Consider the following 21938-nt stretch of genomic DNA (forward strand, 5'->3'; position numbering starts at 1 on the left):
GACAGCTTGTGACCCCTATGTAATAACCTTGCGAACCCCTGAGGGGTCCTGACCCCCAGTTTGAGAACCCCTGTACTAAGTCATTCTTAGTATCAGAGGCAAGAATCTAGATATCACCAACATAGATAAGTGTGAATTAATGCAACAGAATTCTAATTCTAGCCTGCTGTATTTATATAAAATTTAAATATTTTAAAAACAGAATTTACGCCTGATGAGTTCGCCTGTATTACAGTCATTCTTCTCAGAAGTCTCAGTGCTTTCAGTTACTGATGTCTATTTTATGTTTAAATTAAAAAAAAAAATCTATTTGGAGGCAATTTCTTCCTTTTAGAATGTCCCTCTAACAATTATTAGTCAGGACAAGTTAGATGGAGAATTGTACAAACCCTGATGCTCAACATACTATTGTTAAAAAACTTAAGAGTCCATAAAAGCTTATGATTGGGTCAGACTTGTACAAAGCTGGCTAGATGCAAAAGAGAGAGAAGACAAAGTTACCCTCAATGCAGTGAAATAAGTAGGGAAATGAAAGTATTTCATCTTGATTAATTTAACTCATAGAAATTAAAGGACTTTTTTTAAGTTTAGCTTTGGTTATTCAGCGGCTGATTTTCTGGTGTGTTCTGTGTGTTGCCAGTGTTCTCCAATTTATTTTCCTTCGCTTTACGTTTCTCCATAAACATTTGAATACCATCGGCTAGAAATCCTATACTTGCCAAAAAGCCAAACACCTGTGAATGTGAAAGAAACAGTTATTTAAAATGTATACATAAACAATAATATTCCAACTTTGATTGAGAACCTGAAGCAAGAGAACAAGCAATCTTCTTCATGCGACCCCTCCCCTTCCCAGCTTTACTGTAGTATTTGTATATACACATTCAGTCTCCAGTCTTTTGAAGTCAGTGGTTCAGTTCTTAACAGAAAGATCAGAAATCATAACAGTTACATGTTTTGTACTTTATAGTTTTTATTTCTTGAATCAGGTGTGCATGGTACAGGACCTTACTGTTGCACTGCAAGGAATTCAGAGTAAAAACTTTTTACATACTAGCTTAGAAGCAGAGATTAATGCTATTTTTTTTTCTTAAGTGTTGGGTGAGGCAGTAGCATAGTAGAGATATAGTCAAGGCCAACTAAAAATGAGTCAAACTGGTGCCTGAGCATTAACGGGATTCAGTGAAGTTTGAGAGAGTTAAGTTTTATACCGTTGATTTGAGCCAACACAATAGAATATAAACAATTAGATCTAAGAGTGAAAGAATTCTTCCATCTCCCTGTTCTGAGACATGAAAGTGTCTGTGTTAGTATTTGACACACAAATGAATATTACAGAAGATAAACGTATTCTTCCTGTAAATTCTAAGATCATTCCGATTATAGAATCAGAGTTCTTTACTTTTCTAATGAATCTTTATTCAAGAAGAATGTTCTTTGATTTTGATGCTTTATAATTTAGCACAAAAATAATATGAAGACTCTTTAAAAAGTGTGCTGGAGAAGCGAGACACTATGACTTCTCCATATGAATCCCAGAACTGCAGAGCCTCCAGTGTTCCTTATGAGCTACATGCCCTGCTGCTCGTCGAACTATTTCTGGTACCATACAGCTTTCTAGATGCTCTGAATATTCTGCACACTTGAACTCTGCAAGTATCCTCCCTGCTATAACTGACTCCACAGCTGTATGGCTGTTACCACTCCCGACTCAGCCTTTATGAGAATGTTCTAGAGTCCCTAGGACAGTGGTCCCCAAACTAGGGTGTGTGTCCCCGTACGGAGGTGCGGAGGAACATTCGGCGGGGGGGCATGTGGCAGGGCCCGGGCCAGCCCCCATGAGGGGGCAGGGAGGCTGCACCACCCATCCTATTCTGCCCTCAGACCAGCTCTGATCTCAGCCTCATTTCCGCTCCAACCTGTGCTCTGCCTCCAGCCCAGCCTCATTCCTTCTCCACCTCTGGCCTCAGCTCACAGAGTCCTAAAGCCCGGGCTCCAGCCCGAGTCCAGACATCTACACAGCAATGAAATAGTGCTGCAGCCCAAGCCCCCCGGGCCTGAGTCAACTGGCATGGGCCAGTCACGGGTGTCTCTTTGTTGTGGAGAAAACAAGAACAAACTCTGGTGAGTCTGAGAGAAAAGGTGTAGAACCTTGGGGGGCCAAGGTCAGAAGGAAGGGTGAAATGAGGATAGTGACCCACGGAGGGGCCAGAAAACAGAGTCATGGTTACAAAGCTAACTGAAGGGACTAAGAGCTTTTCCCAGCATCCACAATATTATGGAGCTCCTAGGGTGCACCGAGTTTCCAGCAAACCTTATGAAGGATGGAGAATGTGCCCATCATGTGGCTCTCCCACACTCTGTTGTAGCAGAGGTTGATGTACCAGGTCTTAGGAGCCCTGAGGTAGCCCCTCTTCCTGCATCCTTACCTCAACAAATGCATTGCCTTCTGTTTTCTGCCCACAACCTGGCCAGAGCTTCCATTTCTCTAAACCAGGAGTTGGCAACCTTTCAGAAGTGGTGTGCCGAGTCTTCATTTATTCACACTAATTTAAGGTTTTGTGTGCCAGTAATACATTTCAACATTTTAAGAAGGTCTCTTTCTATAAGTCTATAATATATAACTAAACTATTGTTGTATGTAAAGTAAATAAGGTTTTTAAATGTTTAAGAAACTTAATTTAAAATTAAATTAAAATGCAGAGCCCCCCGGACTGGTGGCCAGGACCTGGGCAGAGTGAGTGCCACTGAAAATCAGCTCGCGTGCCGCCTCAGACACACGTGCCATAGGTTGCCTAGCCATGCTCTAAACCTTGAGCAGAGGACTGAAGGTTTAACATGGTACGGAGTCCGGGGTGTTTTCACATACTTACAATTGCAACAGTTTCAACAGATGACTTGTCATTGGTTGCAGCAAACACAATGGAAGCTACAAAAAAGAGAACTCCCACTACTGTAGTGACCCAGAAATCCTGCAATCATAACAAAAAGAGAGAAAATTACAAACTAGTGGAGGCACTACTTGGTAAAGGAACCAGTATATGAAAAATGCCCAAGTTAATCAGACAGTGAAATCATATGTGAAACCTGGCACTATTAGAAATCTAGAAAACATGTATATTTCTAATTATATACAGCACAACGGTCAACTGCAGCAATGTGAAAGGACTCTGCATGACTTACTATTCTTTCTAGGCCTTCCTACCTCACTCACATCCATTTAAATTCTCTCAGCACATTCCACATTCAAGAAGTCTCTTCAGCTATTGTAGTTTCATTAAGTTCTTAGAGGCCTTGGGGAAAAGGGAGCCTTACAAATAAGTGCATTCATTCAGATCTCTTGGTACTGATACTCTCCTACCTTTACGCCTTCAGTCAAAGAATCTACATATTGTTTGCTATATGACAATTCTTAAATTAGGTGGATGCTCACAACACAAAATAGTGTTCTTGCCAAGATTGTATTTTCTGAAATTCAAAAGCATTCTGAACATAACTGGCCTCTGAAAGAGGTGGAGGATGACATGGGGTAAGAAAACATTTCTGTACATTAGATTAGGGAAACAGGCAAGTTCCAAATAATTAAATGAAATATTCTACAGGGTGAATCCATGTGAAAGACAGGGATCCCAGTATTAGGTGCTGGCAACAAACTGCACTCCATAGAGGCTATAATATCATTTAATATTAGTTTGTGAGACAGAATGCCAAGTCCTAGCACTCTGCCTGGAAATGCAGATCTATGCTACTGATCCACCCCAAGGCAAAACCAAATGGGCCTCAATAGCTCCAGCTCAATAAAATGAGAGTCTAAAGGACAAGAGAGGAGGTATTTCAGAGCAAAACCCTAGAAACAGGGAGTTCAGAGGAACACTAAGGTGAAAGTTTAGATTTGTTGTTTTAAGTTAAGATTAAAGGAAAACCCTAGAAAGGGGGGTAGAATGAGTTTCAGATGAGTATGCGTGTTCATGTGTGGTGAAGACGACTCAATTGAAAAGGACATAGCCACTTTTAAAAATCTCATTAAAAAAACATCTTACCCATGCCACTAGCACAACAGATTATAAGAATTCCCAGTTTTAATAAGCTAATTTACTTTTCATTACAGGTTCTCAGTGTTGCCATGTTTGGGTTTGCAGGTGGTTTGTTTTTTGGGAAAAAAAAGTTTCCACTGAAATTTAAAAAACAAAAACACATGGAAATATTTCTCCTGGTCTTACATTTTGTGAGTTGTGACTTGTTCTTCCCCTCTACTCATTTTTACTTCTTAATGCAATACCAGGGAAAAAACCTGCACTTCTTGTTTAGGAGTCCTATAAAAACTCTTTTTGCTTAGTTTATCAGAGACAAGAAAACACAGGAAAGCCCTTTTAGAAATAGAATTTGATTTTATCTATAGCTTTTCATACCAAAGGAATCCCAACTCACTTTACAAAAATGATCTTGAAACAGACATGGCAATCTCCTGCAGAGCCAGAAATGCAAACATGGGAATAACAGGGTGAAATTATGTGGCCTTGTTATACAGGAGGTCAGATTAGTCCATACTAGTTCCTTGCAGACTTAAAAATCTATTAAACCTAGCTGTAACAAAAGAGATGCGCGCACATGCTCAAGAGAACTTTTGTTAAATAAAACATGCTTATTGATCCTTAACTAAACCTATTATATCACATAAGAAAATCCTTACTGTATGTCCAGATAGATAAAATTGGAAAATACTAAAATCCACTGTGCCTTCCCTCACCCACCTTAATATGCAGGGAGGAGATTCACTGGCATAGGACTCATTTTGTCAAGTGACTTTTCAAGCAGTGTTAACCCCTTTCTTCACGCTCTATGTTATGAGCTAGTTAAGAGCCACACAGAGGAGAAACACCTGCTTTGGTCTGAACCCTGGGTCATCTATCCCAGGTTTAGAACCAGCAGTCAGCTTTCCTGGAAAACAAGCTGTCATCTTTCCAGTTCCACAGCCCAGAGCTGAAACTCTGTATCTCACTGTAGCCGATGTGAAAATGTGTAAATAGTTGCTAATATAAAGAAGATAACTCAGTTAACATTGTGTAGTCTTGTTACCAAATAGTACATATTGTCTGGACAGAACAGTTATGTAACTTAAATTGCTTTAACAAAAAAAAATCAAAATAATTAAAAATAAAGCAGTTCCTTACCAATGTCTTTAATCTATCCTTCTCAACCCACTCATATGCAGAGGTGAAAAACACAATCAGTATCAGGAGACTCAGAAAGGTGGCACTGAAGCTTATGAATTCAAAGAAATAAAGCCCACCGCACAGGCTACAACTCTCCACAATTTCTTCAAGGATGAAGGCCAAAAAGGAAAGCAGCTGTGGAAAAATAAAAGATTATTCAAATTATCTAATCAATTTGCCAATGTTTGTATCAGGCAGTCAGCTGATATTAAAGCAGTGAAAATAATTATCTCTGATAAAAAAAAGTTTAAATGTCAAAGCCAAAATAATTTTGTATTTGTGGTTTCTGACCTGAAAAACCATGACACAAATACAAAAATTCCACAAATTAAACACTTGATATGTAGAGAAAAATGCAAGCTTGCTGTTCAAATTAACTAATACAGTAGATCAAGATAAACAGAACACATTACACCAGACACACACTTGTTGGCTATACAGTATACATTACCAATTCAAGGTTTCATGCATGAGAGTGAAGGGAGCAGACCAGGAAGACAGGTTTTTGGTTGTTGGATGCTCACTCAGGACAAGCAAAATTGTATTTTTTTCTGCCTATTGGGAATGCTGCAAGACCTGAAGGTAGTCTCAGGTGCATTGGCTGGCACGTGCAGCCCAGAGCTGAAAATGAAAACTAGTGCCCCAGCTTCCTTTTAATAAATGGCAGAAGCAGCTCATCCAACTCAGCTGCTTCTCGAAATTCTACTTTTGATGCTGATGAACCATTTGTGCCCCCACCACACTTCAGAGAAAGTACACAGCTAACTAAGCACACCTTCCCCACCCCAGTGCAGTATGGGGATGTTGCTCTTTTCCAAAGCAAACAGCACATTTTTTTTTGCTGAGACTAAGGTCAGACACACCAAATGGTCAATCTACCCAGAAGTTCTACACCAGGGGTAGGCAACCTTTCAGAAGTGGTGTGCCAAGTTCACTGTAAATTAAGGTTTTGCATGCCAGTAATATATTTTAACGGGTTTTAGAAGGTGTCTCTCTCTATAAATCTATATTATATAACTAAACTATTATTGTATTAAAAGTAAATACGGTTTTTAAAATATTTAAGAAGCTTCATTTAAAATAAAATTAAAATGCAGATCTTATTAGTTTAGTGTGATCCTTTCTCTCACTTTTCCTTCCTGAGTTTTCCCAACGTGGGCTACAGCAGGGGGTGACTGAAGAGTGCTGGGTCAAGGCCAGGAGCAGAGCCCTGGGTTGGCTTGCCAATACCCCAGGCTGGCAGTGGGCTGAGCAGGGCCGGCGGCCGGAACCCCAGACCAGCAGCGGGATGAGCCGCTCAGCCCATTGCTGGCTCCGCTCAGTCCACTGCTGGTCTGGGGTTCCAGCAGGGGTGGAAGTAATTTAAATTTCTTACAGGTACCGTCATATTGCAACCGCCCTCAGGGGGAGGAGCTCAGGGGCTGGGGATATGTGGGTTTGTGGGGGCGGGACCATTCAGGGCAGAGGGGTGGGGTGCGAGGGGCTTAGGGCAGGGGGTGGTGATGTGGATGAGGCAGGAATCAGGGCTGGGAGCATGGGGGCTGTAGGAGTCAGGGTTGGGTGGCATGATGGACTCAGGCACGGGGTTGGGGGGGGCATAGGGAGGAAGTCCTGGGGGAGCTGGGGCTTGGGTCTGGCGTGGGACAGTCCTGGTTGCAGCCAAGTTACCTGGATGGGTCCCTGCCCCACGCTGTTCCTGTTACTGCCAAGGGAGCTGTAGGCCAGCTGTGTGGGGACACTGCATCTGCAGGCAAATGGGGGTTATCAGTAGAAGACCCCCTGGCCTGCCGCTCCCTTCCCCTTCCCCCCCGAGGGGCTGCAGCTGTGCCTGTAGTGCCCTGGTATCCAGCCACAGTGGTGATAGAGGGGCAGCAGAACAGGCTGGGATGTGGACACCTCCACCGCACCTGCTGCTGGCCCCTTTTACTTGCCTGACTGCCTGCTGCTTAGCCAAGTGCATGGGGACACCAGCGCCAGCTTGCCGGAGAGTTCCTGCAGTCAGCAGGACCAAAGATGGGAGCGCGCCACACACCGTGCCTCCAGTCTCAGTGGAGTGCCCCAGCATCGGCCGGCTCCGAGTGTGCACGCACCACCTTACTTTCACTTCTAGGTTCCAGCTGCCTGCCCTTTGCCAGCCAGGGTCCCGGCGGCCAGGACCCCGGCTGGCAAGGGGCCAGCAGCCAAAACCTCAGAGCAGCGGTAGGCTGAGGGGGGCTGGCAGCTGGGACCCCAGAGCGGCAGTGGGCTGAGCAGCTCAGCCCGCTGCCAGTCTGAAGTTCCGTCTGCCGGCTCGTGCCAGCCGGGGTTCCAGCCGCTGGCCCCGCTCAGCCCGCTGCCGGCTCGGGGTTCTGTCCATCCAGGCCAGCAGCAGGCTGAGCGGGACCGGGAGGGGACCCTGGGATGGCAGCAGACTGAGCAGGGCCAGGACTCAGCCCACTGCCAGTCTGGGGTTCTGGCCGCCGGCTCCTGCCAGCCGGGGTCTCAGCCGCCGGCTCCACTCAGTCCATTGCCGGCCTGGGGTTCCCTCGGCGTGGGTTCCCTCGGACCTCGGCGTGCCATTAAAAATTGGCTCGCATGCCACCATTGGCGTAGGTGCCGAACCCTGTTCTACACTCACCTCAAACCATTTTATTTTTGAGGGAAGGACGTAAGTTATTTTTTTAAAAAGAGAAGTCATTTGAGCTACTGAAAAAAAAAAGTTATGATAACTAGATTGTCCATGGGACAATTCACCTTAAAAGAAATGTTCCTCTAGCTTGAAGAAAGGAGAACACATTTGTACTGCTATCCTCTCAAGTGTGCTTGCATAACATTTTGTTTTCAGTTCTCTCATTTTGGCCACTTCCCAATGGCTAGGTTTCCCCATACTACATTACTGACCTAGGGGACAAACCCCAGCAGTAAAGATTCAATGAAGTAGGACATTCCAGGAAGGGAGAATTAAGGGTAACTCTACAAAGGCTTTGTTTCCATGCCAACTATGCACTTTTTTACAAATAATACTTGTACCACAGCAATCCTTCCTGGGTAGGGGGCTTAACTTCAGGACTCTATTAATGTTGATCTTAACCTGCAGGTATCACCCTTAACAAGATTTTGCTCATCTCTACACCCATCCCCCTCACAGGCTGTATCTACACTGGCAAATGCATGATTTGCAATTCATTACTGTTGCAGCAGCAGCAAAAGTTGCAGTGTAGACAGGTTGTCATAGGTTTCACCCCCACTCTGGACTTTAGAGTACAGATATGAGGACCTGCACGTGAACCCGTAAGCTGAATTACCAGCTTAGATCTGGTTTTGCTGTCACCACTTCCAAGTACTAACTCCCTTCCCTGGGTAGTCTTGAGAGACTTCTTCATCAATTTCCTGGTGAACACCGATCCAATCCCCTTGGATCTTAGCACAAGGAAAAATCAATCAAGTTCTTAAAAATAAGACTTTTAATTAAAGAAAAGAAAGGTAAAAGAAAAAAAAACCTCTGGGAGAGATTAGCATACCAGCTACTCTCACAGACAGATTCAAAACACAGAGGATGTTCCCCTGGGCAAAAACTTAGTAAACAAAAGAATTTCCAATTCCCATGTTAATTCTCTTAAGCCCTTTTATTCCAGAGAATTAAAGGTTTCCCAGTTTATGGCCCAGGGAGCAGATGATGCGGAGTGGCCTAAAGTTGTCTACTATGAAGGGAAAAGTGACGGTGGTGTGGAAGAGGTAAACCTCTCCATGACCCTTGGACTTCTGCAGCGACAGCAGATCAAGGAGCTGTGCACTAGCTTCACGCCAAAGTTCTCAGCCACCCCAAGATGGACTGAACGGGCATACCACTCCATTGACACAGGTAATGTTCACCCAATTATAACCCCATCCTACCAGGTGTCACCTCGTGCCCAAACTGCTATAAAATGGGATATCTAGGACATGCTACAGATGGGTATAATCCGCCCCTCTAACAGTGCATGGGCATCTCCAGTGGTTCTAGTTCCCAGACCAGATAGGGAAATACACTTTTGCGTGGACTACCGTAACTCGTCCCGACAACTATCCAATGCCACGCATTGATGAGCTATTGGAGAAGTTGGGACATGCCCAATTCATCTCTACCTTACACTTAACCAAGGTGTACTGGCAAGTACCACGAGATAAACCTGCCAAGGAAAGGTCAGCCTTCATCACCCATGTAGGGATGTATGAATTTAATGTGCTCCCTTTTGGGCTGCGAAATGCACCCGTCACCTTCCAAAGACTTGTAGATGGTCTCCTAGCGGGATTGGGAGAATCTGCAGTTGCCTACCTCAATGATGTGGCCATTTTTTCTGATTCATGGGCAGAACACCTGGAGCACCTGGAAAAAGTCTTTGACCGCATCAGGCAGGCAGGACTGACTGTTAATGCTAAAAAGTGTCAAATAGGCCAAAACAGAGTGATTTACGTTGGACACCAGGTGGGTCAAGGATCTATAAACCCCCTAAAGGCCAAAGTGGATGCTATCCAAAAGTGGCCTGTCCCAAAGTCAAAGAACAGGTCCAATCCTTCTTAGGCTTAGCCGGATATTAAAGGCGATTTGTACCACACTACAGCCAAATCACTGCCCCACTGACAGACCTGACCAAAAAAAACACAGCCAAATGCAGTTCAGTGGACTGATGAGTGTCAGAAGGCCTTTAACCAGCTAAAGCCGACACTCATGTCTGACCCTGCATTAAGGGCCCCAGACTTTGACAAACCATTCCTAGTAACCACAGATGCATCCAAGCATGGTGTGGGAGCAGTTTTAATGCAGGAAGGACTGGACAAAAAAGTCCATCCTGTCGTGTTTCTCAGCAAGAAACTGTCAGACAGGGAAAGTCACTGGGCAAACAGCGAAAGAAAATGCTATGCCATTGTGTACATCCTGGAAAAGCTATGCCCATACATTTAGGGACAGCGTTTCCAGCTACAAACCAACCATGCTGCTCTAAAATGGCTTCATACCGCCAAGGGATATAACAAAAAACTTCGGTGGAGTTTAGCTCTCCAAGATTTTGATTTTGAAATTCAACACATTTCAGGAGCTTCTAACAAAGTAGCTGATGCACTCTCCCGTTAAAGTTTCCCAGAGTTAACTGGTTAAAATTGTCCTTGAAATGTGAAAAATCTTGTAGTTTTTACATAATTAGTAGTATATGTAAAGGTGCATGTGTTTTATTAATCTGTTTATTCTAAAGTTCTAGGAAAAAAAATCACAGCCAGTGTAGTCCAATACTGTCTAAGATTTGGGGGGGCGTGTCATAAACCGATAGTTAAGAGTTAATGCCTCTTTTACCTGTAAAAGGTTAAGAAGTTCACCTAGCCTGGCTGACACCTGACCAGAGGAACCAATGGGGGGACAGGATGTTTCAAAAGGAAGAAGGGAAGTTCCCTTTGTCTAGTTCAGTTTCAGTTTCGGCCAGAGTGGAAAAGATCAAGGAACCAGCCTCTTATCAGAGTAGTAAGTTTTAGAAAAGAACAAACAGAAAATAAACATAAACCTATTTATTCTTTTCTAAAACTTACTACTCTGATAAGAGGCTGGTTCCTTGATCTTTTCCACTCTGGCGGAAACTGAACTTCCCTCCTTCCTTTTGAAACATCCCATTGATTCCTCTGGTCAGGTGTCAGCTAGGCTAGGTGAACTTCTTAACCCTTTACAGGTAAAAGAGGCAACTCTTAACTATCTGTTTATGACACAGGTTTTCGGCACTTTTACCAGCACATCATCTAACCAACGTGCAAGTCTACTCTGAACAGGTTAAGGCAACATGGAGGTAAAAATAAGAGACCTGTCTTAACTATATCTAGTGGTGCTACCAAAGGCAGAATGCAACAGTAGGAAATTAGGACTCTTAATTGGTTTGCAGAAGCATGTCTGGGGTTTTTTGGGGATTTCCACTGAAATTTCAAAGCAAAAGCATAACAAAACCCATGGAAATATTTCTCCCAGTCATACATTTCGTATAGACCAGACCACAGAGAGCTAATGCCATCACCTTTGCAGCACCACCTATCTCTACGAACTTTATGGCCAGAATCCGGGATTTGACTTTATGCAGACAGCATGCTCGTCTCTAGACAAAACATTATTAGTTTTAATATCTTTAATTTATAAAGCAAAATTAACCTACAAAAGTTCGTGCGACACTGCTATAGTTTTCCATCTCTATGTCCTGCCACTTTAGATAGATTCATTACATATCTTAGAAGTCCTTATCAGAGGGGAGCCGTGTTAGTCTGGATCTGTGAAAAGTGACAAGGAGTCATAGAATATAAGGGTTGGAAGGGACCTCAGGAGGTCATCTACTCCAACCCCCTGCTCAAAGCAGGATCAATTCCCAACTAAATCATCCCAGCCAGGGCTTTGTCAAGCCTGACCTTAAAAACCTCTAAGGAAGGAGATTCCACCACCTCCCTAGGTAACCCATTCCAGTGCTTCACCACCCTCCTAGTGAAAAAGTTTTTCCTAGTATCCAACCTAAACCTCCCCCACTGCAACTTGAGACCATTATTCCTTGTTCTGTCATCTGCTACCCACTAAGAACAGTCTAGATCCATCCTCTTTGGAACCCCCTTTCAGGCAGTGGAAAGCAGCTAGTTCCCTCAGCCTCTCCTCAGAAGTCATGTGCTCCAGCCCCTAATCATTTTTGTTGCCCTTCGCTGGACTCTTTCCAATTTTTCCACATCCTTCTTGTAGTGTGGGGCCCAAAGCTGGACACAGTACTCCAGATGATGCCTCACCAATGTCGAACAGAAGGGAATGATCACATCCCTCGATCTGCTAGCAATGCCCCTACTTATACAGCCCAAAATGCTGTTAGCCTTCTTGGCAACAAGGGCACACTGTTGACTCATATCCAGCTTCTCGTCCACTGTAACCCCAGGTCCTTTTCTGCAGAACTGCTGCCTAGCCATTCAGTTCCTAGTCTGTAACAGAGAATGGAATTCTTCCATCCTAAGTGCAGGACTCTGCACTTGTCCTTGTTGAACCTCATCAGGTTTCTTTTGGCCCAATCCTCTAATTTGTCTAGGTCCCTCTGTATCCTATCCCTACCCTCCAGGGTATCTACCACTCCTCCCAGTTTAGTGTCATCTGCAAACTTGCTGAGAGTGCAGTCCCTACTGTATTAAACCCAGTTCTAATTACTTCCGACTACAAATCACTTTTGTGGGAAGGGGAAGATGGAAGGCTGCATATTTTAGATCTGAGGGCTTGTCTACATCACAAAGTTGCAGCGCTGGTGAGGGGGTTACAGCGCTGCAACTTAGGAGGTGTACATATCTGCAGGGCATCACCAGCGCTGCAACTCCCTGTTTGCAGCGCTGGCCGTACTCCCGTTTTGTCTCAGGTGTAGAGGATCCAGCGCTGGTGATCCAGCGCTGGTAATCAAGTGTAGACACTTACCAGCGCTTTTCTTGACCTCCGTGGAATGAGCAGGTATCCCAGCATACCTGAGGAAGCCTCTCTGGTAATCAAGCAGGTCTCCTTCCCCGCGGTTTGCTGCGGTGTTCTCCGAATCCCCCCCCCCCCCAAGTGGGTCTCCTTCCCCGCGGTTTGCAGGGGGGTTCGGGGAACGCAAGAGCAAACCGGGGAAGGAGACCTGCTTGCACGGGGGTTCGGGGAACGCGAGAGCAAACCGGGGAAGGAGACCTGCTTGCACGGGGGTTCGGGAAACGCGAGAGCAAACCGGGGAAGGAGACCTGCTTGCTCGGGGGTTCGGGGAACGCGAGAGCAAACCGCGGGGAAGCAGGTCTCCTTCCCCGGTTTGCTCTCGCGTTCCCCGAACCCCCCTTGAAGCCGCCCAACAGCGCTGCAGTGTGGCCACATCTAACACCACTTGCAGCGCTGGTTGCTGTAAGTGTGGCCACTCTGAAGCGCTGGCCCTATACAGCTGTACTAATACAGCTGTAACAACCAGCGCTGCAAAATTGTAGATGTAGACATACCCTGAGAGTGCAGTTAGTAAGAAAAGTAAGAAAAACAACTCAAAGAAAGAGCACCTTCATTGTCTGATAGGATGCTAATTTAAGAGGCACAAATAAGTTTTAATTCCTGCCAATCCTGTGGACCTAACAGAACTGGGGGAGAACAAACAAGATGTTATTCTGTTTCGGGTGTTAGCAGCACATTTTTTAGCTGACAACACCAGAGGCAGAAAACATAACTTGACTTGAAGACTCTGGCTTGGCATTGCAGAACTAGCAGGTAGAAAAATCAGCGTCCTGTGGCACCTTATCGACTAACAGACATATTGGAGCATAAGTTTTCGTGGGTGAATGGGAAAGCTTATGCTCCAGTACGTCTGTTAGTCTATAAGGTGCCACAGGACTCCTTGTAGCTTTTTATAAGTCATTAATTACACTGTTGCTATGCCTGCATAATAGAACTAGATGGGTCAATTTCACTTCTAAGTTCAAGTATCAGCTCACTAGACTCAGGCCTTCTCTACACTGCCAAGTTTTGTCGCCAAAAACTGCCTTTTGGTGACAAAACAGCAAGAGCATACACACTACAATGAGACTTTTGTCACAAAAAACGCCCAGCTTTGGCGACAAAATCTTCTATCCCTACTACAGACTTTTGTCTTTTCCCCTCCCTTTATTGTCAACAAAGAGCCAGTGTAGACGCTGCTGTTTGTTTTGTTCACAGAAATGGCTTCCGCCAGTAATCCACAATGCCTGCCCTGATTGCTCTGCTCAGTGTTTTGATCTCTGCTGTCCTGGAGGAATAAGTCCCTTCTCTTTCAAAGCTTCGGGAAGTAGCTGTGTGCTGCTCCCTTTGGGGGAACTGTAGCAGAGTAGTCACCAGCTCCTGCCTTAAAAGGCTTAAAACAGCTCGGGGAGAGGGCTGTGGCAGGGAAGGAAAAGCAGGGCTGATTGGGGAAAGCAGCCTCAGCTGGAGGCCGCACCCCAATCAGGCCACAGCTGGCTTAATGAGGGCCCAGATGGCCCTTACAAGAGGGCTGGGGCCAGAAGCCAAAGACACTATCTTTAGCGTTGAGAGGGAGGGACCTGGCTGCAGGGAGCTGAGAGAAGGTACCTGGCGTGGAGCAGGGCTGGGGAGAAGGCCAAGGGAGCTGAAGAGCTTCAGGCTGGAAATCCCCCAGGCTGTGGCCTAGTGGAAGGTCAATTAGGTACTGGAGTTGCAGAGGGCAGCCCATGGGTAGGCAGAGGCAGCAGGTCCAAACCCCCTTTGCCTATGATGGGTGGCTTTTACACTACAGTCTGCCCCAGTGAGCGGGGGCTAGATGGTGACATGGCAGTAGCCCATGACTGAGGTAAGGTGGGGAGAGAGGGTTGGGGATACCCCTGGGTGAGGAGACCCTGAGACGGGGGGGGGGGTATTGCCAGGGGGCAGCACCCCAAAGACAAGGGGAACTGGGTCCTAGGAAGGACATGGGGGTAAGTGGCAGCAGGACACTGGCCTGCAGAGGGCGCTCTGGAGGCTGGAAATGCTAATTCCCTGAGACAACCAGCAGGAGGTGCTGCAGCGGTGAGTCGTGCACTATCACAGGAACAAACAAAGAGTAAATCATTGGAATGCTCCTGTTCTGCCCAGCACTAGGAACACCACAACAGGCAGGCTGCAGGGAGAGGGGGACTGCCATTCCTCAGCATGGAGAGCTCACAGAGCTGCCAAGAGCAGCATCATGAGCAGCTAAGGGGGCTGTGGGAGAACTCGTGCAGCGATCAGCTTTTCCATCCCACAACACTGCACTGTGGGATACATACCCACAGTGCATTGCTCAAACTTTGATGGTGTCCCCAATGTGGACATGATCTGTCGACAGAGGGAGCAAGTGTAAACACCCTTTATTGATTTTTGTTTTGTTGACTTTTGCGTGTCGACAAGCCCTCAAACACAGAAAACATTGGGAAAACCAGTATTCTCCTATGCTGGGACAGTTAAACAGACAAATCCCACCCCCAGCGTACAAGCAGTTAAACCATATGAAAGTGCTTAGATTTATATAGTTTAGGCTATGTCAATGCTAGGATTGCTTTACCAATATAATATACCAATATTTCTATACTGGCAAAGCACTCCTAGCGTGAATGCAGCTACACCAACAAAGTTATACTTGTCCTGGTATAGTACAACTATCCCCATCTGTACAAACAGTAAAGTTTTTTTTTTTTCTCCCAGTACAGGTGGTGGCTACACTACAGACTTCTGCAGGCAGAGCTATGTCAGTCAGGGACTACACCTTTTCACACACCTGACTGAACAGCTACGCCAGCACAAGTCTGTCATGCAGATATAGACTCACAGACTCTAAGACTGGAAGGGACCTTGAGAGGTCATCGAGTCCAGTCCCCTGCCCTCATGGCAGGACCAAATACTGTCTAGACCATCCCTAATAGACATTTATCTAACCTACTCTTAAATATCTCCAGAGATGGAGATTCCACAACTTCCCTAGGCAATCTATTCCAGTGTTTAACTACCCTGACAGTTAGGAACTTTTTCCTAATGTCCAACCTAAATCTCCCTTGCTGCAGTTTAAGCCCATTGCTTCTTGTTCTATCATTGGAGGCTAAGGTGAACAAGTTTTCTCCCTCCTCCTGATGACACCCTTTTAGATACCTGAAAACTGCTATCATGTCCCCTCTCAGTCTTCTCTTTTCCAAACTAAACAAACCCAATTCCTTCAGCCTTCCTTCATAGGGCATGTTCTCAAGACCTTTAATCATTCTTGTTGCTCTTCTCTGGACCCTCTCCAATTTCTTCACATCTTTCTTGAAATGCGGTGCCCAGAACTGGACACAATACTCCAGGTGAGGCCTAACCAGTGCAGAGTAAAGCGGAAGAATGACTTCTCGTGTCTTGTTTACAACACACCTGTTAATGCATCCCAGAATCACGTTTGCTTTTTTTGCAACAGTATCACACTGTTGACTCATATTAAGCTTGTGGTCTACTATGACCCCTAGATCTCTTTCTGCCATACTCCTTCCTAGACAGTCTCTTCCCATTCTGTATGTGTGAAACTGATTGTTCCTTCCTAGGTGGAGCACTTTGCATTTATCTTTATTGAACTTCATCCTGTTTACCTCAGACCATTTCTCCAATTTGTCCAGATCATTTTGAATTTTGACCCTGTCCTCCAAAGCAGTTGCAATCCCTCCCAGTTTGGTATCATCCGCAAACTTAATAAGCGTACTTTCTATGCCAACATCTAAATCGTTGATGAAGATATTGAACAGAACTGGTCCCAGAACAGACCCCTGTGGAACCCCACTTGTTATACCTTTCCAGCAGGATTGGGAGCCATTAACAAGTACTCTCTGTGTACGGTTATCCAGCCAGTTATGCACCCACCTTATAGTAGCCCCATCTAAATTATACTTTCCTAGTTTATCTATAAGAATATCATGTGAGACCATATCAAATGCCTTACTAAAGTCTAGGTATATCACATCCACCGCTTCTCCCTTATCCACAAGGCTCGTTATCCTATCAAAGAACGCTATCAGATTAGTTTGACACGATTTGTTCTTTACAAATCCATGCTGGCTATTCTCTACCACCTTCCAAGTGTTTGCAGATGATTTCTTTAAATTACCTGCTCCATTATCTTCCCTGGCACAGAAGTTAAACTAACTGGTCTGTAGTTTCCTGGGTTGTTTTTATAGATGGGCACTATATTTGCCCCCTTCCAGTCTTCTGGAATCTCCCCCGTCTCCCATGATTTTCCAAAGATAATAGCTAGAGGCTCAGATACCTCTTCTATTAACTCCTTGAGTATTCTAGGATGCATTTCATCAGGCCCTGGTGACTTGCAGGCATCTAACTTTTCTAAGTGATTTTTTACTTGCTCTTTTTTTATTTTCTCTTCTAAACCTACCCTCTTCCCGTAAGCATTCACTATACTAGACATTCCTTCAGTGGATAATATGGCCTTATTCTAGTTCAGGAAAGTGAAATAAGTTATATTGGTATAACCACATCCACGCCAATGCTTTTACTGGCATAACTAGATTGGTAAAATATCACACACAGCCCACTAAAACAGTTATACCAGTAAAACTTCTTAAGTTTAGAGCGAGCCATCTTCCCAGTTTATCCAAAGGTTTTGATAATATCTCCATCTCCCCCTTTACATCTTTAAATAATCACTGGGTTTCACTTTCTGATTTTCATATAATAGCACAATAATATGTATTTGGACTTACTAAAAGGCTGAAAAATATTTTAATTAAAAACACTTATATTGGGCAATTAGTTGCCAGTGTCCATTTAAAGAATTGGAATTCAAAACAGCTACTTTTGACTGATTATTTTCTAGTTAATAGCTTGCACCAAGCTGCTGCACATGCTACATAGTGGATCCTAGTCAAGGAAAATAATGTACAGCCTGAGTTTTTCTTTAATATGAATATTAGCAGCTCAGCATATGTGAACTATAAAGGGCAACATTTCAGACTAATATTCTATATTGAATTCTTAACAGTATTAAATAGGATGAATCTTAGAGTGAAAAGAACTACAGCTAAGAAACAAAAACAATAAGGCCATTTCTCAGCACACTTCCTTTTTCTCCTGTAGTTGCTATAAGGCAGATTGCTTAGAAATCAATGTCTGCATAAAATAATGATTGCTATGGATTTCTCCAGAATATTTCAAATCCATTTTTTGAGGATGTATGGGAAGGTCCTTTTTTGCCCTTGCTTTTTAATTTAAAAAGCAAAGATAACCATTACGGGTATTTTCCGTTTCCTTATTATAATGTTTATCACAATCATATTGAAAATATGAGTCACGTTTTCATTTCCATTCATAACTTCTGCTCTTTATCAGTAATGAAGAGTTTCAGTATAAATCACCTCTGCCACCCGCTGAAAAAGTAGAGCAGAAAAGAAGCAACGTAAGTGCTAGAAACCCACTTTGAACAGAGCTCAGAAACCCAAATAACTAGGACGCTATTTCTGGAGCAATGGTAGATGCTCCTCAGTTTGATCCAAAACCAAATGGCTCATGAATGTTATGATGCTCTTTTTGGCAGTGCCTGATTAATAGGCAGAAATCACCTGATGCTGTTGTGATTATGTCATTTCAGAACTAAAACTAAAACCCACTCCGCTTTCAGGAAAACTAGTTGAGTCCCTTTCCCATTTAGGTTTCACTGTCTTCTCTCAATCCAAACCATGCTGTGCTATTTCCATTTTTCTATATATATTAACCAGAAATTTGAGAGAGATTATTTATAACCTCCCACATTTATGAATAAGGATCAAAAGATTACACAAAATATATATCAAAAGCCAGCAGAATAGGATCCCTTCCTTTGAAGATTTAGGATTCCTTTGACTTAGAGTGAACCACTATGTAACACTCCTACAGCTCACCACAATATAATGAGGTTCAACCAAGATTTTCTACCACCTACATTAATGGAATGTAGCCTCTGGTACAGAATGTTAAGGCCTTCACATGAGTTCAGACCAGTTTCATTTTAAGTTAAAATGCTAAGACAAGAAATAGCAGTGCCACAGTGGACTGCGAGCTCTGGATCCTGCTTATTATTTGAACCTACAAAACCAATTGAAATCATTTGCTAAATCTAGCACAAACTTCTAAACAGTCAGTGTCTGTGATTGTACTGTCCAAATAGATGTGCCGTACTATGAAGATGTCTCCACAGTAATAATAGTTTGAGTCTGCAGAAATAACATTACAATGCCAGATCACCAATATACTAGCATTTAAAAGTTGAAAATGTACTATTTAATATTAGCAGGAGTTAAATATTTACCATTTGATTTAGACTAATTTTTTTACTCTTCAAATTCAGTTAAGACTTTTTAGATCAAGCTAAATTTTCTCTGACTGAAGTAAATGGTGGCTCTTTGTCTACACCTAAAAGAAGTATCTGAACTAAGATCTATTTTGTTTAGGAGTCTAGGAAATTATTTTTAAGATTTATTTTTATTAGAGTAAGGTTTTGTCTTAACATGTTATTGGTCATTTTTATATACCACTTATATTTTGTGCAATGATAAATATAGCCTACAAAATTGAAATCAAAAGAGGCAGTAAAAAAGACAGCAGACAGAAAACAGAAAACTCACTAATGAAAAAGAAAAAAAACATTAAATGTAGACAGTAACAACTACATTTACAACTTCATACTTACAGCAACAATATTCATTGCCAAATAAAACACATGCAACACAAAGAAGGGACAGCTGGAAATATTCATTTTGTGTTGTACTCAATTTTGTCCTCTTTTTATTTAGACAGCTTAATTTATCACAGAGAATTATAAACTTAACAAAATAGCCAGGATTTCTATGCCTCTAACATGAAGCAGATTTGTATCAACAGCCAAATAAAAGCCACCATAAAAACAAATTCTTCTTTTCAGTGGACTTGAAACAAATGATTTTTTTGAAAATCTACTAATCCTAGTTGAACATTCAGGTCCTAGCATACATGGAGAATGGTGTCAAGGCAGGAATAACAAAGAGCAGGACAGTAGTGTGGAAAGAAGGAAGGAAGACTGTAAATGGGGTGGGGAAAAGTGACATAGTGCAAGACAATAGGTTAAGAAACATTAATTAAGGTTGTATGCAGTGTTGGTGTAGCCTCTTGGTCTCAGGATGTTAGAGAGAGAAGGTGAGTGAGGGGATATATTTTATTGGACCGATTTCCGCTGGTGAGAGACCAGGTTTCAAGCTTGCACAGCGCTCCTCTTTTCACTTCGGAGACCCGAGGAAGAGCCCAGGGTAAGATCGACAGCTGCTCTCTCACCAGCAGAAGCTGGCCTAATAAAAGGAGATTACCGCCCCCATCTTGGGTTCCTTAATTAACGTTTGTTAATCCCTTATTTGCTGTGTGATCCTGCGCTGTACACTCAAGTCAACAGAAGTGTCAACACTACTGCCCGCAGCACCCCCCCCCTCTACTCCAGACCCAGCCACGCCATAGCACAGGGCAGGGCCCCAGGTAAACGTCGGGACAACAGCAAGGGTAGAGAGGAACCCCAGCAATGCCGGGCTGCGAAGGACCCGACCAGCCCCCTGCGCTGGGGCAGCGCCAGGCTTTCCCCCGACATTCCCGCGGAGCTGCTGTCTGGCTTCGCTGAGAACAAACAGCGCCCAGCACCCCCCGCGCCGGGAGCCAGGCAGGGCTGACAAGTCGCGGCGCTGCGCTCTGCCGCACACCGGCCCTGGCTGGCGGGAGCAGTAAACAGGGCCACGCCCGGGCCCAGAGCAGGGCCACCCCTCGCACCCCCCCGGGCTGCGCGCTTGGAGCGGGGCCCCCGCTCAGCCCGCGGCGAGAGGCTCGAGCCGCCCAGGACCACCCCGGCAGGGCTGCGACACCCCGAGTTTCTCGCCGCCAGGAGCCGGACCGCTCCTCTCTGCCAGGCGCCCCCCCCGCCCCGGGCAGAGCCGCGAGGCCCAGGTCCCGGCTCACTCACCACTTGCGCCCCTTTGAGCAGCCGGCGCTGGCGGCTGAGCCGGGTGACGGTGCACCGGCAGGCGGGGGCCTTGCTCTGCGGCTCGGTGGTCGGGCCGTACACTTTGCCGTTGTCCATGGCGGGCGGGCGAACCCCAAAGGCCGGGCTGCGGCGCCACCGGGGCGCGGGAACGTCGCTCCGCCGCCGCGGAAAACGCGCGAATCAGGCAGCGCCTGGGTCCCGCCGCCTCCCGGAATTCCCCTCCCCGCTGCGGGGAAACCAGAGGCGGAGCCCGGCAGGCCCCTGCCCCGCCCAGCGCTAAAGTCTCCGCCCCGCCCGCTGTGCCCGCCTGTCGTGACCTGTGCTGAGGGGCATTTCCCCCGGTACGAGTTTTACATCGTGAGTTGTCGTGAACATACAGAAACGGGCAACATGAAATCCCTCCTGGGAAGCTGTGGTAAATCGCTTCACCTGGAAGGGGTAAGAAGCTCAAATAACCTACTTGGCATCTGACCAGAAGGGCCAATAAGGAAAGAAGATACTTTCAAGTCGGGGGTGGTTGTTTGTGGCTCTCCTTGTTCCCTCTCCAGAGGGAGCAAAAGACCAGGCAGGTAAACCATCTCTTGAAAACCAACCTGAAATGATCCATCTAAAACAGTGGTTCCCAAACTTTAACAACCTGTGAACCCCTTTCACTAAAATGTCAAGTCTCATGAACCCCCTCCTAAAAATGAATATTTCCAGGGATTTTGCCCTTTATCTGAGTATAAATGATAAAAGCAGTGATCTTGGACATATAAAATTTGTTTTTATGACATGCTTATTATACACTATTTACTATTAATTATTATTTATCACGACCATATTTTTATCACATTATGAAAACAGCAACAATCCTCCAAGATCTCACTTTAGTAGCTTGTATCATTTTGAATAAGCCTGTTGTAAGACGAGGCTCCTATGCTTCATTAAGGAGTATCAGATGTGAAACAGCATGAAGGTATTTAAGAAGGCAACTCAAAGAGTTCCGCCTACACAAGCATTGAGGTCTTGAGCAGTCCAGGCAAACAACTTGTTCTTCATAATAATTAAAAAAACAACACTAGCTGCCTATTTAATTTTAAAAACAGCAAAAAATATCCACCTCCCTTTCCATTTCTTTTAAGAAGTCTTGAAGTTTAAAGTTCTCAGTGTGATAGATATGCTTGCTTTGATCTGCTTAGCTCTTGGAAGTCCAGGCTATTAGAGAGAGAAGGTGGGTGAAGGGATATATTTTATTGGACCAATTTCTGCTGGGTTACCTGTGGAT

General features: G+C 44.6%; 1 protein-coding gene across 1 annotated transcript; it reads right to left on the bottom strand.

The window, feature by feature from the left end:
• On the bottom strand, positions 1–20893 carry CMTM6 (CKLF like MARVEL transmembrane domain containing 6). The gene is made up of 4 exons (XM_030551017.1): positions 20651–20893; positions 5172–5348; positions 2874–2972; positions 1–734 (listed from the first exon to the last, which is right to left on the bottom strand). Exons 1-4 carry the CDS (start codon positions 20765–20767, stop codon positions 588–590), a joined length of 540 nt encoding a protein of 179 aa, XP_030406877.1. The 5' UTR covers positions 20768–20893; the 3' UTR covers positions 1–587.
• Between the last annotated feature and the right edge of the window lie 1045 nt (positions 20894–21938).

The sequence above is a fragment of the Gopherus evgoodei genome, chromosome 2 (assembly GCF_007399415.2).
Source record: "Gopherus evgoodei ecotype Sinaloan lineage chromosome 2, rGopEvg1_v1.p, whole genome shotgun sequence".
Taxonomy (NCBI): domain Eukaryota; kingdom Metazoa; phylum Chordata; order Testudines; family Testudinidae; genus Gopherus; species Gopherus evgoodei.

Excerpts from the sequence above, each read along its gene's own strand:
- CMTM6 (XM_030551017.1), bottom strand. The coding sequence starts at position 20,767 with ATGGACAACGGCAAAGTGTACGGCCCGACCACCGAGCCGCAGAGCAAG. Across the intron at positions 2,973-5,171 it reads AGGATAGATTAAAGACATTG|GATTTCTGGGTCACTACAGT; the intron begins GTAAGGAACTGC and ends TTATGATTGCAG. Across the intron at positions 735-2,873 it reads CTGTTGAAACTGTTGCAATT|GTGTTTGGCTTTTTGGCAAG; the intron begins GTAAGTATGTGA and ends TCACATTCACAG.